The sequence below is a fragment of the Bombus bifarius genome, unplaced genomic scaffold (genome assembly GCF_011952205.1).
Source record: "Bombus bifarius isolate JDL3187 unplaced genomic scaffold, Bbif_JDL3187 scf7180000008325, whole genome shotgun sequence".
NCBI classification, from domain to species: Eukaryota; Metazoa; Arthropoda; class Insecta; order Hymenoptera; family Apidae; genus Bombus; species Bombus bifarius.
The window spans coordinates 59,053-76,221 of NW_022884593.1; the positions used below are offsets into that span (position 1 = coordinate 59,053).

At 43.1% G+C, this 17,169-nt stretch overlaps 1 protein-coding gene across 4 annotated transcripts in view; it reads left to right on the forward strand.

Moving 5' to 3' along the window:
• LOC117212597 (one cut domain family member 2-like) overlaps positions 1 to 17,169 on the forward strand; it is a 78,245-nt gene that overhangs the window by 37,715 nt on the left and 23,361 nt on the right. For 2 of the 4 annotated variants that reach the window (XM_033457515.1, XM_033457516.1), the window contains one exon: positions 13,073 to 13,145. The exons of the other annotated variants lie outside the window; for them this stretch is intronic. In XM_033457515.1, coding sequence (XP_033313406.1) covers positions 13,073 to 13,145 — 73 coding nt within the window. The remainder of the gene's footprint in view (positions 1 to 13,072; positions 13,146 to 17,169) is intronic. 4 annotated transcript variants of the gene reach the window in all.

A 17,169-nucleotide genomic window follows, 5' to 3' on the forward strand; every position in this document is an offset into this window, starting at 1 on the left:
GCCGGTATTCCGGCGTATTATTAATAAAATATTGTAGAACGCTTTATAAAAAAGTGGCTGGCCAACTAGAAACAGAGAGAATGATAGAGCGAGAAAGAGTTGATAGAAAGAGAGAGAGAGAGAGAGAGACAAATGGAGAAGGAGAGAGAGAGAGAGAGAGAGAGTGAGTCGAGTCAGGGGTGCGGTTCGAGGCAGAGGCTCGAATAAACCACAGATACCCGCGCTATAGAGAGCTCGCGCGCTGCCTGAAAGAGAGAGGACCCTGCCAGGAGAGCGGAGAGGCAGAGGGGGCGACCTGCAGGGGGTTGGAAGGGTGAAAGGTGTGCGCTGCGGGGGACGGGGCTTGGTGAGAGAGAGTTCTGGAGTTCGAGCGATATATTGCGACTAAACCAAACTGACGGAATGCCAAAACTTTTTTGTAATTAAATTTTTCACCGCGGTAGAAAAGCCTGCAGGTTAGGGAGGGGGTTTGGCGGAGGAGCAGAGGGTGGCAGCCACTATGCACACGCCGTCGTTGCACGGCTTTTTCGTCGACGACGCGCCGCGGTCCCAGCGCAGATTTTTTCTTTCCTGCCTGTGCCCTCGCTTTTTTTCTTCTCCGTCTCTCTTTCTCTCTTTTTCGTATTTTCTTCTTTTTTTCGGTTCTGTCCTTTTCCTTCTTTTCGGTTGGCTCTCATCGCTCATCAATCCCCTGGCCAGCTACGGCGGCCTTTGTTAATGGGTTACAGGGACCAGACGCGTCCTTCCCGGGGAAAAATAATAATAGTTCGGCGAGCTATGTTGCGTACGGCTACGTTCTGTTCGTTGCTTTTCGAGTTTCTCTTTTGTTGGTTTGCTTTTTGTGGCGAGCCGGTTCATTCTGCGGAACGATGGGGTGAGGAAGGTTGATTGGGTGTACGATGCACATTCGTGGGATGAGTGTTCAGGCACGTCTTGGGATTTCAGGTATTTGGAGATTGATCGTGTTAGCTTTAATCAAGACGCTCTGTCTTTGGATATCGTAGAATACGTCGAATTGAATACGAATCGTAGATTATGGAATCGTAGAATATCTGCGAAATTATATTCCGCGGCGTCCTTCGATTATCATAATCTTAATTGTTGTTCTTAGTCTCTCTTTTTCGTCTTGGAATTTAACGTATTTGGAGATTAATCGTATTATATCTAAGAAGAAACTCAGCCCTTAGATATCGTGCAATATCTATTAGACTTTGTTGCGTGATATAAGATTAATTATCGTAATTCTAATGCTTACTCTTGTAATTACTATACTCTATTATTTTTCTCTGTTCTTCTTTCTCCAGGCAATCAAACGTTTCGCCTTTGTATCCACTTCAATTTCTAATTATCTCCACTCTTAAACAAAGCGAGTCACGCCAAACTTCGATGAAGTACCCCTAGCCTCGAACCTTCTACCCCCAAAACACTCTTTGAAAGCAAGAACGTAGACTCGTGCCGGTCGATTTCCTAGCCAACTGCTCGCCTTAAACTAGCAAACAGTAAACTCAAGGCAATGTCGTTTTCTCCGTCCGGAAATTTAGGAAATTAATAAAAGGTAGGGACCGATCACGGGGGTAAAAATTCTTTGGTAGAAGCTGGGTAACGGGGGTGAAATTTACGCGGACGATCGCGCACGTGCCCGGCCAAGGAGACCGAGTAAATTACACTGCGAGTAATTACGTTGTCAGAATTTTATGCCCGGCATCTCCGACCGAGTTCCTCGAACAAACGATTCTACGACAGTTCGAAAAATGCCGTCCCCTTCTCTTTCACGTAAATAATTCACGAGAGAATGAGAATTAACTCCATTGCCGGACAAGGGGTTCTCTACGCGACCACGCCGTTCCTTTCCTACGTGAACGTTGAAGTTGGTGAAAGCTTCGTCGATGAGACGAAAAAAAATGTTTTATCATACCGAAGAATCGTTATGCTCTCGCGAGGAATATGTTAGCATTTGAAGAGATTAGAGAAAAATATTAGGTTTTAATGTATGAAATGTCAGTCTGAACGTTTTATATCCTTTAATTTTTAATTGTATTAAGACACGTACCGTTTGCTTACAGTTTGATTTAGATGAGATTGAATGTCCATTTATGCTCTTTCGTTGCGCGTGTCTAAATTAGTATGCTCATAAGGTTTGAATAATCACAATACAAAATGTTGCTGATAAATAGGAATTTCCGTTTTGGAAAAAATGCATTTGTCTTAACGAACGTGTAATTTGAAGCATGTCCCTTTAGCATTAATTTCTTTTTCTATAGTGATCCATTTATGTAAACGTGAGGGGTTGAAGTTGAAATTGAAATAGTACGAAGTTTAGGATATCAAGTACGAAATGTGTAGAGAATGATATTTTACAAAATCTTATCGCGCGAATTCTTCCTTAGAAACAAATGGAATCTTCAGATTGTCCACTAGTCTCGAAAATCAACATGACACGTAACGCAATTATTCTAGCAACTATATTTCATCTGCTACCTCGCCCCGCCAGCCATCCTCTAAAATCACCCTTATAATTAAATAACAAGCACCGACCAATCCGTATCTCTCAAAAAAAATACTCCAATTACTATTATCCAATTAACCACCACCGATATACTCGCACATACGTATCACGCGAAAATCAGGGAAAATCCCTTTCATTTCTGTCTAACCGGACCCTTCGATTCGCGAATATCCAGCTTGGAAGCCGCGATCGATCAAAGCAGAAAGAAAATTTCATGGAAAAAACGAGCTCGAAAAAGGAAAACGAGGCAAAAATGAGGAGAAACGAAACGGACCTGCGGTGGGGTGGTCAAAGGGGTGTAGGAGAGGTAGTCAGTTCCTGCGGGCACGATCGTTCGTTGGCCCACGGAACCAGTCCTTCCGCCCGGTGGATGAAAAATGTGTAATTTTTATTAATTGTACCTTTATTAATTTTCGCCGGCGAGTCCTCGCCACCGAACGGGGGTTGGCGGTAAGAGGGTGGAGACGGGCGGCATGGAACGCGGCACGGAAAGCGTTACATGCATGTACGGCACGTGTGCGCGTATATACGGTCTCTGGCTGTAATAATGGCCCCTCGGCGCGACGTCGACTCCATTTTCCTCGATCGGTTCGTGTTCCGTCTCGATGCCCCTGACAAAATTGTTTCGTACCGATGCTTCTGATAAAACGGACGAGCCAGCTGCCGGTCTACCCCGCCCCCTCCCTCTCTTAGCATCACAGCTGAATTTACCGTTTTGTCGCTGCTTTTTCCGTCTTTTCGATTTTGGAGAATTTTGAAGCTTTTGTTGCGAAGAGTTTTCAATCGTAATAAGGACTTTGTCGAACGGGTGACGTTATTGGGATTCTTTGGAATACAAGGTTAATCGAGTCGACGTATGGAACACGCGCGAAGATTTTGGCTTCGACCGATCGATGAGCAAAGTTTGTCCAAAGACCGAATTTAAGAGATGGGCTTTTGCTTTTGGATTCGTTAGAGGATTAGAAGGTCCTAGCGCTCCTCGTCGAAAGCTTTGGCCACTTCGATCTTTGTCTTTCTTTTTCGTTTTGCCACACACGTGTCTGAAAAGTCGATGTTCATCTTATCAAGAGCAATGATCTCTTTTTTCTCCTATCCTCGTGTCACGATCTACATCCGAAGCAGCATGGATCGTGGATCGTGCAAAGCGCGGTACAGTCTGCAGCCGCGAATTCGATTAAGAAATTTCACACGGCGGCCTGAATTTGAAAACGCCGTCCAACCCGCTATCGAATTAGTCCCGAGGGAGAGGGAGAGAGAGAGAGAGAGAGAGGGAGAGAGGGAGAGGAAGAGGAGGGAAGAGAGAGAGAGAGAGAGAGAGAGAGAAAGCGGGTACGTTCCTTTGTCGTGCCGCGTGTCCGCTGTACCAATTATTCTCCTCTTTTGTGCCATGCTGTGAGCGGACGCCTGGTATGGAAGTAGCTGTATAACGTTACCGGTAACTCAATAACGATCGGAAGGGCCACCGGTAACCGAAACCGGAAGCGCACGCGGATAAGGAAACCCTATAGCAGCCGCGAAGCTCCGTGCCCTAGTGCGCTGCTCTCTGTTATCTGTGTAGTATGCTTGGGCCTAGAACGCACTCGATACGGATTCAAGGTAACGTAAAAAGAGAGAGAGGATAGTGGGTAGGGAATTTTGGTGGAAGTTACGGATCGGTGGATTGAAAGGCTTCGAATTCGAAATTTATTCAATTAAGGATTAAGTAATTACATAACGCGCAATATTATTGAGAAACGTATATAAAATAATTTACATATTGCCCTTCCAAGAGGCAACGAATTTATCGGAATAACAAATCGAAATTAAAAAAGACTTCTATGGTTGAAAAATGTCAACGTCAATAGGTACTTGGATCCTTTTATAATTCATAAATAAATCCATTCAAGATATGTAATAATCTATAGAAACACGTAATATATTCACAGAAGATTTGTATAAGTATCGTAATACCTTCGCGGGTCACTGTCTATAAAACTAGGGATCCATTTCTTGACTTCTATTTCGTATATCATTTGTTTGAAGCAGCGTATAAACTTTATCATTATTCTGTTTGCAATAGTATCCTATAATGAATTTGCACGAAATTCCAGTTTATGAGTTTATATCCAGTTACTGCGTGGTCAAATATTTAATATTGTTTTCGAACAAGATGCTACCAACCCGTCTATCGTTGCACCTCCAAGTTCAGTTTCACCAATACCAGATTTAGAAACGAATAATGGGGCAGACTCACATACGTATTGCGATATGATTGTTTAATGGTAAATTAAATTGATTAATGTAACTTAATCATATAATCTCAAGGGATATCAATATCATTATATATTATCAAATCTTGATACGAACTGTTTGGAGATCTAAATGTATTAACCATGTTATAGATCTCGAATTTTCATATCACTGTTCTTCTCCCATTTCAATAAACAACACGACATTAGACATTTTAAGAAAATCCTTAGAGAAATAATTCTCTTGCATCTTTTTCAAACTTAAGAAGCTTCGCTAGAATTTGCGGTTCGAAAATAATCCATTGAACCAATAAGTTCGATCCATTCTATCGTACAAAATATAGAAGCAAATGTTAATATTGTGAAATTCATCAATTCCTAAAAATTCTTTTCTACGTGCAACCTCTCCACAGGGAAGGTTAAACAGGACACTAGTCCAAGGTCCTGTCGAAGTCGGAATTTATCGACGTTTCACTTTCCTTACGACCCGGATAATCGGCGTACCTGTGACGTGCACGATCCACGCCCCCGCGATAGGATCTTCCTCTTGGGACTCTACTAGCGGAAGCACCGCTTTAACGCTGATTAATCGTCTCTCAGTCACCTTTCAAAATATCTTTGAACCACTTCTCAAGTTGCTTGTTTCTTCAACTTCTTCTTCGCCAAATATTTTTCCACAATTTCCATTATTTGACTAAAGCAAAAAAGCAGATAATACAAAATATTTCAAAGGAGACTCGTTTCCGTTTTCGCGAACGGAACGCGTTGGAACATTCGAGATACGTCGAAAGATGTCCGGGAAAAATACCACGAGGCCGATATTCGAGGGTGGAACGGTTCCGGTTCTCCTGGATCGCGACGGTCGATCTAGACGCTCGAAGTCGTCGATCCTCGACGTCAGCCGGTAGCGCCGCTCGTTTTCAATGCATATTAATCACACGGGGATCGCTGGCTTCGCGATCGCGGCCATTCATCAAACCGGGAGATTCCGAAATCTGCTACGCAGCAAACTGCAGGCCCGCCTCTTCGACAAGCGTCACCGTGAACGAAATGCGTTCCTGCGACAGAAAAAAAAGAAAAAAAAAAGAAAAAAGAAGAAAATCCACCGGATCCTTCCTCGATGCAGTGCAGAGGAAAATTCGAAAGGCGCGTTGATTGCCGCTGATATTTTCTTGCGTTTGTCATTCGTAGATTTAAGAGGTGTGGTGGTGTGTTTTGAGAATTAAGGACGGAGAATGATATTAATTTAATATTGCTATTTGCACAGGTGATGCTATTTATTAATTACGTCAACACAAGTTTTCCTCGTTGACAAAGAAGGATATAGATTTAAGATGACAATTTACAAAGATAATTCATTTTTTATTATTTTTTATTATTGACGGAGTTATTAAGAAGAGCATCGCAATTTACATAAGAAACACGACAAAGACTTCTTTATCAGTTAATTATATCAAACAACATTTTGGTTAATCAATTAGATGTGCAAGAATAGCGATTTGTCTTTGATTCTTCTAGAACAGTTCGAACTATTAACTAGGCTCTGATTCCTCCGTAATATTGTTCAGGACACCCTCGTCCAATCGTCAGAGTTACAAACATTCTCATTCTCATAGCAACACATTTTCTCGAACAATCTCTCTTACGCTCCGTACGTCTCCACTTTAAAAATCAACCTGACAAATAATCCGCATCTCCGCTCCTCGACACCCTTCTACACGGCGCAAGAACGTTACCTCCTCAAATGGTTAATTAACCCGCGTTCCTCGTACGAAAAAAATAATTCAGCCCCGTTAACAGCCAACAATCTCCGCTCGATCGAATAGCTGTACTTTCGTATTAATTACGATCCTCGTGCAACGCTCCACCCTCGCCAATTCTCCATCGTTTACTTTCATAGATTCAGGCAGTGGGCCAGGAAAATCCCAAATTTCTCCGTGCATACGTCCTCCTCCGTGTAACGCACACACGTATGCGCTCGCACATGCTTAAATATTTAAGCGCACGTACACAGCGGCATGCACAGGCGTGCGTTTATCGTCCCGGTTTACCGCGGAGGGTGTATTTTTATTCGCATAATTAGATACCCATCAATCCTGCCGATGGCAGTTCGCCCCGTCTGCTTCCCTTGCATTTATAATATACCGTGGCTGGACGGGGGTGAAAAATGTGAGAAGAAATATGCTAGAAGCTCCGTCGTATATAAATGTAGATATATAGATACACATACGTGTATACGTATATATGTATAATATAGAATCGAAAGGGGTGAGAGAAAAAATCGTTGGGGCGATTTTTCCGTGGATTCTTCGCCATCGCGAGAAAATTATAAATTATAAACGCGTATCGAATGGAGCGGAGTAATCGGTTTCCAAGTTTAGCCAGGAGCGGCTCGATTCCAGCTTTCTGTACGTCCCTCCGCGGTACGTACCGCAGCTAGGGGTGCAATAGGAACGAGAATATGGGGGACACGTGCCGGACAGATATTAGGCATTCTTCGGATACTCGGTATGGAAAATTGCGCGGGAACGGAGGAAACTATTATATGTCGGAATATTTAGTCTCTTATTGTTTAGGGATAATCGATGAGTTCACGGATAAAACGCGAGGGGCGAAAGCCTCGCGGTTCCAGTTATCATACTGTACTCACATGGAACCAAATTTTTCCCTATTTCGAAATGTTATTAACTTCCGAACCAGGTCGATCAAACATCATCTGCATACAAAAACCGCGACAAAGCGGATGCTCCAACTTTCTCGATGATGTCATAGACCAACAGACCACAGAACTCGTCCCGAAATGCGGATCGATCGGAAATTATTTGAAAAGTCACAAGTCTGCCCGATGGCGAGCAACCGCCGCATCGCGTCGCGTCTCGTCGCGTCAGGAAATATCTAAAAATCCGAAGCAAACAAAACAAGGCAAACAAACAAAAAAGAAAAAAAAAAGAAAATAAAGAACAAAAAGCAACGAAAAATAAGTTTCAACCGGTAGGAGAAACTAGCACAGTCCGGTAATGGCTTAATATCGCCTTAATAAAAGTCGAGGCAGCGGTATACCGGGTTTGGATTAGTTCATGTCGATGGAGATATCCCGGTCGCTAGACGCTGCCACCCTCTCTGGTTGTCTCCCACTTCGGAACCAGCGTTGTTAGCCGGATATAAAATATACACGTCGCTAGATATCCTGGCTATAGTTCGAATATGTGTGCGCATTGGCATATTAAGAGCGTTTCGTTCGGCTCTGTGTCCGAGCGTACACATGTGTGTCTGTGCGCGGTCGCGCGCTCGTTCGCGTACCAACCTCGAAAACCAGCGACTAGGGGGTAGGTATTGTGTTTATATGCATATCGGGGGAAGCCTCCGAGTCTCTCTTGTACTCGAACTCGGCGTTTTCCAATATTCCAGCCGAAACTCTCGACCGAAAAGCTCGGCCTTCGAATTCGTGTGCCTGCCCAACCCTTCCTACCGCCCCATCACCCAGCCACCCACACCGCCCGCCTCTGGCCAGTGTACATCGAACCGTCATATTTGGACAAAATCGAACGTATCCTATCTAAACGTTTCCCCCTCATCCCCGTGCCTCAACGCGTCCTAGGAACCATATGTACGTTTTTTAACAGCCCTCTTCTTTTTCGACTCGACGGGGGTGGCTCGTCGAAGCTCCTATCTGAAGCTCTTCGTTCAGTTCTCTTCTGAATTTAGGCTTCTTTTCTCTCTCTCTCTCTCTCTCTCTCTCTCTTATTCTGGTCAAAGTTGAGCCGTAGCGTGCAATTTTTGAGAAGCGTTCGATCGCTATCCGTAGTTCGGATTCGTACACTCGAGATGTCAGCTATTTTGAGGACTGAAATGGTCTAGTACTGTCGAGTAATTAGACGATCAAAAAATCCGGATAGTAGAGTTTTTTTCAGTACGATCGGTGGAAGCGATGTAACGAGGTCAGAAAATTGGTTAGAAGATAAAGTTCACAAGTTTCAATGCTTGACTCGCTTGTATTATAAAAGATCCTCGCCAGTTCTTGGAACTGACTTAATCGACCGAGTATCTGATGCTAGCTGTAGCCACAGTTGCGGCTAGATCAATTAGCGTGTCCACGTAATGCTTTAATTTGTGACCACACTGTATCTCTCCCATCAAGAATATATGCATGTGACTTGCACTTTAGCCACTTAGAAGACATATTAGTCAAATTCATAGATTGAAAAAATAGGAAAATTTGACGATATTGCAAATATCTTTAACATTTTATATTTTGGAATTTACGAATATTTACTTGTAAGAAATAAATTTACAAGACTAAGTCAGTTTTTGTAAGAAATTGAGCATTAATCACATATCCAGATAATCGAATTACGAAATTTACAGTAATTGAAGTTGATCAGTGTGGCTTTATGATGTTTGGAAAATAACGCTAGAAATATAATTGGCTAAACAAGTTCCCCACTCGTGGCCAATTAAGCCACCATTACGTCATCGTTGCAACCATCAGTACAAATGTACAAATTTTTCATCGAGAATTCTCAAAAGGAACTTGATATTACTACTTCTTCTCTCAGGAATTTCAAGTTCAATTAATTCCTGTTTCTGACTTCGACAAATTTGACCTAGTTTCCTCGACCCTTAACAACCGCACCCTATTTTCAACAACACCTCGACCCTTTCCCCGATTGTCGTTATTATCTCGGAACTTGTCGTGCACCATCTCTCGGCCAAACCATCGAAGGGGACAGGAAACGCGGTGAAAGGCAACAGTGCACGCGGCGAAGATCAATCGACAATCGTTAAAGCCCCGAAACGGACGCTGAGATCCAAAGATATCCGTCGGGAAAAAACGCAGTTACGTCCGCCTGTCGTTGGGTTGGTCTGCTGGGGGTTGGGGGCGAAAGTATTCCCGAGCCGAAGCGGTAGAAAAGATAGACGGACGCGCGTGCATACAAAGAGAAACAGCGTTGGAGGGTGAGGATGAGCGAGAACAGAATGATAAAAGGAGAGAAAGACAGAGAGATATCTGGGGTACTGGAGGGAGGATTGGAAAGAAAAATCGGTCCGCTCGGTACGGCGCGGCAAAGGATTTATCCGCGGCCTCTCGACTAGGATTGAAATAGTAATATGTTATTGGTAAGCTCTCCTTTTACATCGGCAGCGCCAATAAACGCTGCAGACAGGTTAACGAACCGTTCAGCAAGCGTGCCGCGAGATAAAGACAGGGAGAAAAAGAGAGTCGGAGAGAGCCGTCAGAGTGGTCCGCGAGAGGAAAAGACAGACAGCCGGACGAGGCTGGCTGGGTGCAGCGGCAAACGGCGAAAGGGAGACGACGGAGGAGAAAGAGTATCAGAGAGAAAAAAAAAAAAAAAATAGAAGTGACCGTGGATGAAGAGAGCTAGAGCGGGGAAGGAAGGGTAGTTGGGCTGGATGGAGATAGAGCTGGCAGATGTGTAGATTGAAAAGGGTGGGAGGGTGAAAGGTGGGAAGGACGGGAATAGAGAGAGAGGTCTGTAGAGGTGGCATCGCTAAACTGTCGACTTCAAGCTTTTAATTCGCGATCAAAGGCCTGTAACGATCCGTCGGAAACCCTTTCGCGGCGCTCTTGCCGACGTCAAAATTACTTTTAAATTCGCCGGGCCCTGCCCCCGTCCCTCTCTATAGCTGACCTCTCTTCCGTCGAGTCGATCGCCAACCACCCCGTTCACGATCCCTAACCCCCATCGATGGCCTTCGCTGCTCGTCCACTTTCCCGCTTTTTATAGGGCGGTCTATGGCCGGATACCGAATTCGGCCCGCTAGGTAACGAGAGAAAAACGACACGAACAGGTGGTTCCGTCAAAGGTAATCGACTCCCTTTGTGGTGGATCGAATTTGGAGAATCGTTCCTCCTGTCCAGTTCTTCGAGAATTGTCTGGGTATCTCGTGACGATCGTACGAAGTAACTTCCGCTAGCTGAATTACAGTTGTAGGCATGTACGAGATGGAAATGAGTGTTGATGATGCTTAAGATCCACGAGTACAGAGTAGCGGAGTAGAGAGGCGCAAAAGGAACGAGCGTAAGGGGATAACTTCGTAAGAGATTGAATCCTTTATAGAGAGGAGGTCAAAGTTTCATTTTTAATGAGCAAAGATTGCTGAAATTTCTGTAGTAATTCCATAGTTGAAAGGACGTTCGACGAAAATATTTTTTTTGTTTGGATTAGTCAATGACTGTCGAATTTTCCAATGAAACAACAACGTGCTGGATTTGGGTAGTTTGGAGCGAACGTAATACGTGGAGCTAACGTAATATTTTATAAACTGTTCGTGTTCGATCCGTTGCATAAAATTCTTTTCACAGTATTTCGAACGTTATTCTAACTCGAGCAACGCGTCAACGACAACGATATGCCTCTTTGTTCCCCCGCAGTAACTAATCTTCTTTTCAGATATCTGGAACCTTGGCGTCATTATGGACATCCGGATATCTTAACTTCATATTGTATCGAAATTAAATATCGATCGATTTTGCAAGTTTTAATCGCATTTATAGAAGAAAGAGATTTCATAGTGCGCCAAGGATCTGTAATGACTTCCACCGAGAGTCGAGCGCCTGGATCGAGCAAGTCCGAAAGAACGCGAACGCGAAGAGACAGACCGCCGAGAGAGTGAGAAGAGAAAGATAAGCAGGGAGAAACCGCGCGGATTGTCCCTTTCGATCGGGACGCGTGCTCTCTGTTTCTAAAAATTTACAAGCAAAATAATACACTTACTTCAAATTTTTATCGAATCGAAAAGAAAGCGAGTCAAAATAGAAAAAAAGTATAATCGAAACAGAGAGTGAGAGAGTGAGAGGGAGGGAGAGAGAGAGAGAGAGAGAGAGGAGAGTGAGAGAGAGAGAGAAGAAAAGGAGCCAAAAAACGAAACAGATGATCGAAATCGAGACGAGCAAAGAGTACAAGAGAATCACGAGAAGCGGTCGTTTCGCAGGGGATCCGTTGCCAGCCCCTACAGATTCTCCTGATCTTCTTTATTGTTCTAGCGCCGCGCGAATATTCACCCCGTTCCTTTCGTTTCGAATTTAGAGTGGACTTCTGCTCGCACGTCGGCACCCTCTCGTTACACGGCGACCGACTGACAGGCCGCGCGACTACTCGACGATCCGTGTGCGCAATTCCACACGTCGCCGAGGAAAGAAAAAAAGGCAAACGAGTTACCTATTTCATTCGACTGGCGATCACGCGCCCCCTCTCGCGGCTCCCCTGTTCCGCTTTCCGTCATCCTCGAAAGTCGATTCCGGACGGACTTGCGTGACAGTACGAGAATTCTTCTCCGAGAATCAGTTTTCATACTTCTATAATATCTAAAATTTCCATTATTTATGATTTTCTGTGACGCGCAGTTTGAGACTTGAAATTCATGTAATACATTTCTACCAATTATTCATTTGCTTATTTAGTTAAAGAAACGATTTAAAAGCAGATTGTTGTTTTTGGTATTGATAATTTAATTATGGAAAATTTCGTGAACGATAATCGGAGCGTTCTCGTGTTGCCACAAGCATCACTTCCGAGACGATCGATGATTTTTACCCGCGAACTGGCTCGACGCTTCCATAGTCAAGGAACGCCGGGGTAAGCGCTGCGTTCCCGTCGGAATTCGAGGGATTGAACTCGGTGCGGCGTCGACATACCCCAGGCACCCTGTGAACCCTGCACTGAAAAGAACGTGAAAACTCTGTGACCCGAGAGATGTCATGGAAAGCAAACTTCGCGAAATCGAAATATCTCTTATATACAGAAACAGGAAAAAGAGAGAAAGAGAGAGAGAGAAAAAAAGAAAGCAAATCGAATTAGGAAGAAGGGCTGCTTTGGGAGCCGACCGCGGTGACCGACTTCAACCCCCCTGGCGTGGAAACGAGCACTGAGAACACAGACGACGGCTTGCGACGGGGGTGCAAACTCGTTGACAGTAGAGAGGGTTTCAATCGAAAGTAAAAGAGAGGCAAAAAAGAATTGAATGGGGGTTAGTAGCTCGCACCGCCCCTCACCTAAGAGACAGAGATTATAGCGTGAGAGATAGAGACCAACTCGATGCAGAGTAATAAAGAAACAGCGCAGTAGAGACCGATAGAGAGACAGATAGAGAAAGAGCGAGAGAGAGACAGAGCCGACCACCTGGTGAATGAACGACAAGAATTAACTGAAAAAAAATCGAATAAAATTAAAGAATGTCTATATATATTCGCTCGTGTTTTTTGTCAACAAAAAAGACATTGTTGAAATCTGAGAAAAAAAAGTTGCTTTTCGTTTCTCGTCACCTCGAAAGGCCGTCGTCCGTCCCTGACCCTACCAAAGTGTGTTTTGCATTGCAGACTACCAGATGCGCAATGTTAACGTGAGATCGGTCAACTCTAAACGAAGGAAAACACCCTCCTCTTCCTGCTTGTGAGTCTCTCAGTTTCGGTGTTTCGTAACTAATTCCACCTATGATAACTACACTGTTCTCTATAAACCAGATTATATTGTTATTATATTATTATATTATATTATCTTATATATATATATATATGACGTTGTTGTAATGGATCGAGACGTACGTTGACCTTTGACCTTGCCTTTATATATACATATATATCCATATATATATACAGACATATATTCTCTCTATACGTTACATACAACTTACATACAGACATTCTGTGTGATCACACACGATACACATTAACATATACCACCGCGTGTCTCGCATACTTCGTCAATTACGCAACTGATACGTGCGGGACCGATGGGAATTCCTGACCGAGCCGAGAGATATTCCAAAAATTCTGTGGTTTTTTTCATTGAACGGAATAGAGATCGCTTCTTCCACGAAATGATAATGCTTCGAATTTGAAAAGAATTCTATCGCGCATCAGCAGTGATTACAATAAAGGAGCTGTTGGAGGAGCCATTAATTGGAGAAACGACTCAAAATTCCCGCGAAATTGCGATCTTCGCTCTTTGGAGTCAAATCGAGGATACGCATTAATGTAGAAAATATTTTTTGTAGAGAAAATCTATTTTCAAAAGAAAGATCGAACGTTCAGCTATCTCGATTTCATCGTCTACTCTTGCGAATGAGGAGAAGGGATCTAATCAATGAAAAACGACCCTCTTTTTGATATTTCCTGCTCGCCAGCCAAGTTACCAGCGGAACTCTGCGCGGACCGGAAGCAACGCGACACCGCTCTCGCCTTTTTCTCTTTTCGTTCAGGTCCGACCTGCCTCAATATTGATTTTCGATTCGAACGACCCGACGGATCGATCGATCGATTCCCCGCGGTTTTTTATCAGTTATTTTCGTTTTGCCACCGCGAACGCTCGTAACAGGCTTCTTCTTCTTTTTCTGTTCACAAGCCCTCAGTCCCAACCCCTGCGCATTCTTTCTTTCTTGTTTCATTTCCACGATGACCCATGCAGTCGCCATGATTTTGCATCGCCTTCGAATCGTAATGGCGGCCCGTGCAGCTCTCGCGATTCTTTCCTACCTCTAAAATAACGATTTCGTCTTGTTAATTAAATACTATATCAATCCATGGAAGGAGATCAACTCTACAGAGTATAAAAGCTTATTAGGAAAGCGACTTAAGTTAGATAATTTTTACAAGTACATCAAGCTCGTCCTTTTTGAAGAGCAGTAATCTTCGATTACGAATTTGTGGTTAAATGAATCGAACGAATGTGCAAGTTTCAATAAATAAAAAAAAATTGATTTCCTAACCTAATGAATCCTTCATTCGCGAGATCTGCACGAAACAATACCTCAACTTCTCGTCGTGCGAAAATTTCACCAGAGAAGTAATTACATTCTGAGAAATATAAATTAAAAATATAAAAGAGACCGTGGAAGTTTAAAAAATTGGGTCTCTTGCCCGTTTTATTCTTCGATCCACTCGAGCAAAAAAAAATGAAAAAAGTTGAAAATTCACCAGCGCGGTTCGTCGTCGTAGATATTTCCGAAATTATTTGGATTGTCATTGGTTGCTTTCGTGTTTTTCTTTCATCGTCGATTTCGCGGTTTCTTGAAGGAAGTTCGGTATCATTTTCCGAAGGAGGATTGCGAGCGCCGAGCGATCACGCAGACGTACGCTGCGTGGTTCGCTCGAGCAAAGTTTCGTCTCACTCCTGATGATTGATCCTCATGATCGATCCACTTCCTTGACGACTAGGTTCTCGCTACTCGGTCGCGTCAGAAGCTACGGATGTCCTGCGATTGCAGGCCTCGATCACAGGATGTCTTGGCTCTGGCGCGTCGCGACGCCTGTTCCTCGTCGTCGGAATCAATTCATCGCGTAAAATCGACGTTGATTAGCCGCTTTTCTGTTTTGAATTTTTATAGTTATATTTCGATGTTTCAAAGACGGAAGATCGAGCGATTATTTTTGTTATAATCCATTTTGTGATAATGGATATTTTGGAAATCTCTTTTGTAAAATGGCAAGGATTTTTGATAGAATCGATTTTTTGAAGATTAAACAGTATCGAACATCGAAGCTTTCTTCTAGATCAGACTTGTTTCTTTGTCAAAACATTTTTTCCCCTCTGAAGTGCGCGAAAAATTGGAGGGATAAGGACTCTCTTTTCTAGCTAGAAATTGAAATAAACCGAAACAGTTTTTTTTTCCTTTTTGATAATTTTCCTATTTACATGAAAATGGCGGAAATATCCAACGGAAACCGCGCTGTCGCGGAGCCAATCTTCGAAGCGTAAAATCCCTCTCAGAGGTTCCGACCGCATCCGTTTACATCCGTTTGCATCAACTTTCGTTTCCCTCGTTTTGCCGCCAAAATAGCAGAGCACCGTTACAAACAAACGCGTCCAGACACTTTCGTACACGTCCAAATACACCGATGTATCACGATCGAGTGAGAAGAAACTCACAACGACACAGTGCAGAGAACAGTAAACAGAACAGTACGATTCCATGCACGTTCGCTATACCTGTATGAACCGTAATATTATTTATAATCCGTACACGTGACTATGTATACTCACACATATCTGTACACACATGAGACGCACACACTCGCAGATACACGTGTCTGTACACCGTATTTTTGCTGCTGCTTCTTTGAACGTAAGCTTTAGATTGGAAAGAGAACAGCGACCAGTCAAACACGAACAAAAGACATCCACTTGTACTCACGTATATCTAGTACAGGCATACATACATGTACATGTACAAACACAAGACACGATCAAACAGATTGGGTAAAAAAGAGAAAGAAAATCACACGACGACCAATCACCATTCTCACGTATGTATATTTTTCGAGAGCAAAGAGAAAACAAGAAAGTACAAAGCCTGACAAGTGACACGTACGGAGGCATTTTATTGAGAAGCCGCTCGAGAGTCGCGGTTGTCGAGGTGATAATACCGAAAGAGACAAGAGAAAAAGAAATAAATGGGGGAAAAGCGAAAGAATATACCGAGAGAACGCGACGGACAGAGAAAACGAGAGAGAGAGAGAGAGAGAGAGAGAGAGTGAGAGATAGAGAGAGAGAGAGAGAGAGAAAGGTGATAAATTGAAAGGAAGAGATAGATGGAGTAAGACAAAGGGAAGAAGAAATGTTAATAGGCGTAAAAGAGAACGTACGAACGAAGGGAGGGAGAAACGAGTACGAAGGCGGGAAAAACCCGACGACGAGCCCTCAACTACTCGAAATCGCGCGAACCAGCTACAGGAAAGTTGCTCGAGGAGGATCCGAGATTCAGGGGTTGATTTCGCAACGATTGATTTCATTACTTGCTTTTGAACTTTCTCATCGATTCTACACGCGTGTATTTATCTTGAAATTTAACCCTCTATAATTAGAATTTTGTTCCTTTATGTGGAAGAAAGGTTACATATTCGTTGCAATTTTTCACTTTGCTGTGAAATCGAAAAAATGATGATTTTTACAAAGAGATTGCTTGTTTTTGAGACAGATTCAAAGTGACGAGCACATAAACGGGTAAAGTTCTTAGACGAAATTCGATCTAATTTAATTTTTAATTATTTATATTTAGATATTTACTCGCTATATTTATAGTGCTTCAAAGTACAAGAACAACAAAGAGAATAAAATGTAGAAAATATAGAGGGCGTATTTTTGTAATTTTAAAGCCAAGCATAACATTATAGAGGGTTAACTTTTCCCGCGAAGTTGCTAACTAGTGTTCCATAAAGACTAGTCTTTTTCGTTGTTAACTTTGAGACACGTTAACGTTCTGCATTTCTCATATTTTTTTATAGCATTTCACTTTTCTAGTTCGCTTTTTAACACTATTAAAGACGTGATTATCCTAGTCTCAGGATAGGCTCGGATATCGTGGTCCTATAGATATTTGTAATCGTGATAGAGAAGAAAATTCGTTTGTACGTAAGTCCGAGCGAAGTAAATGGCGAGAGGCCGATGCGGTCGCCACGATCGATCGATCTCGCAGTGT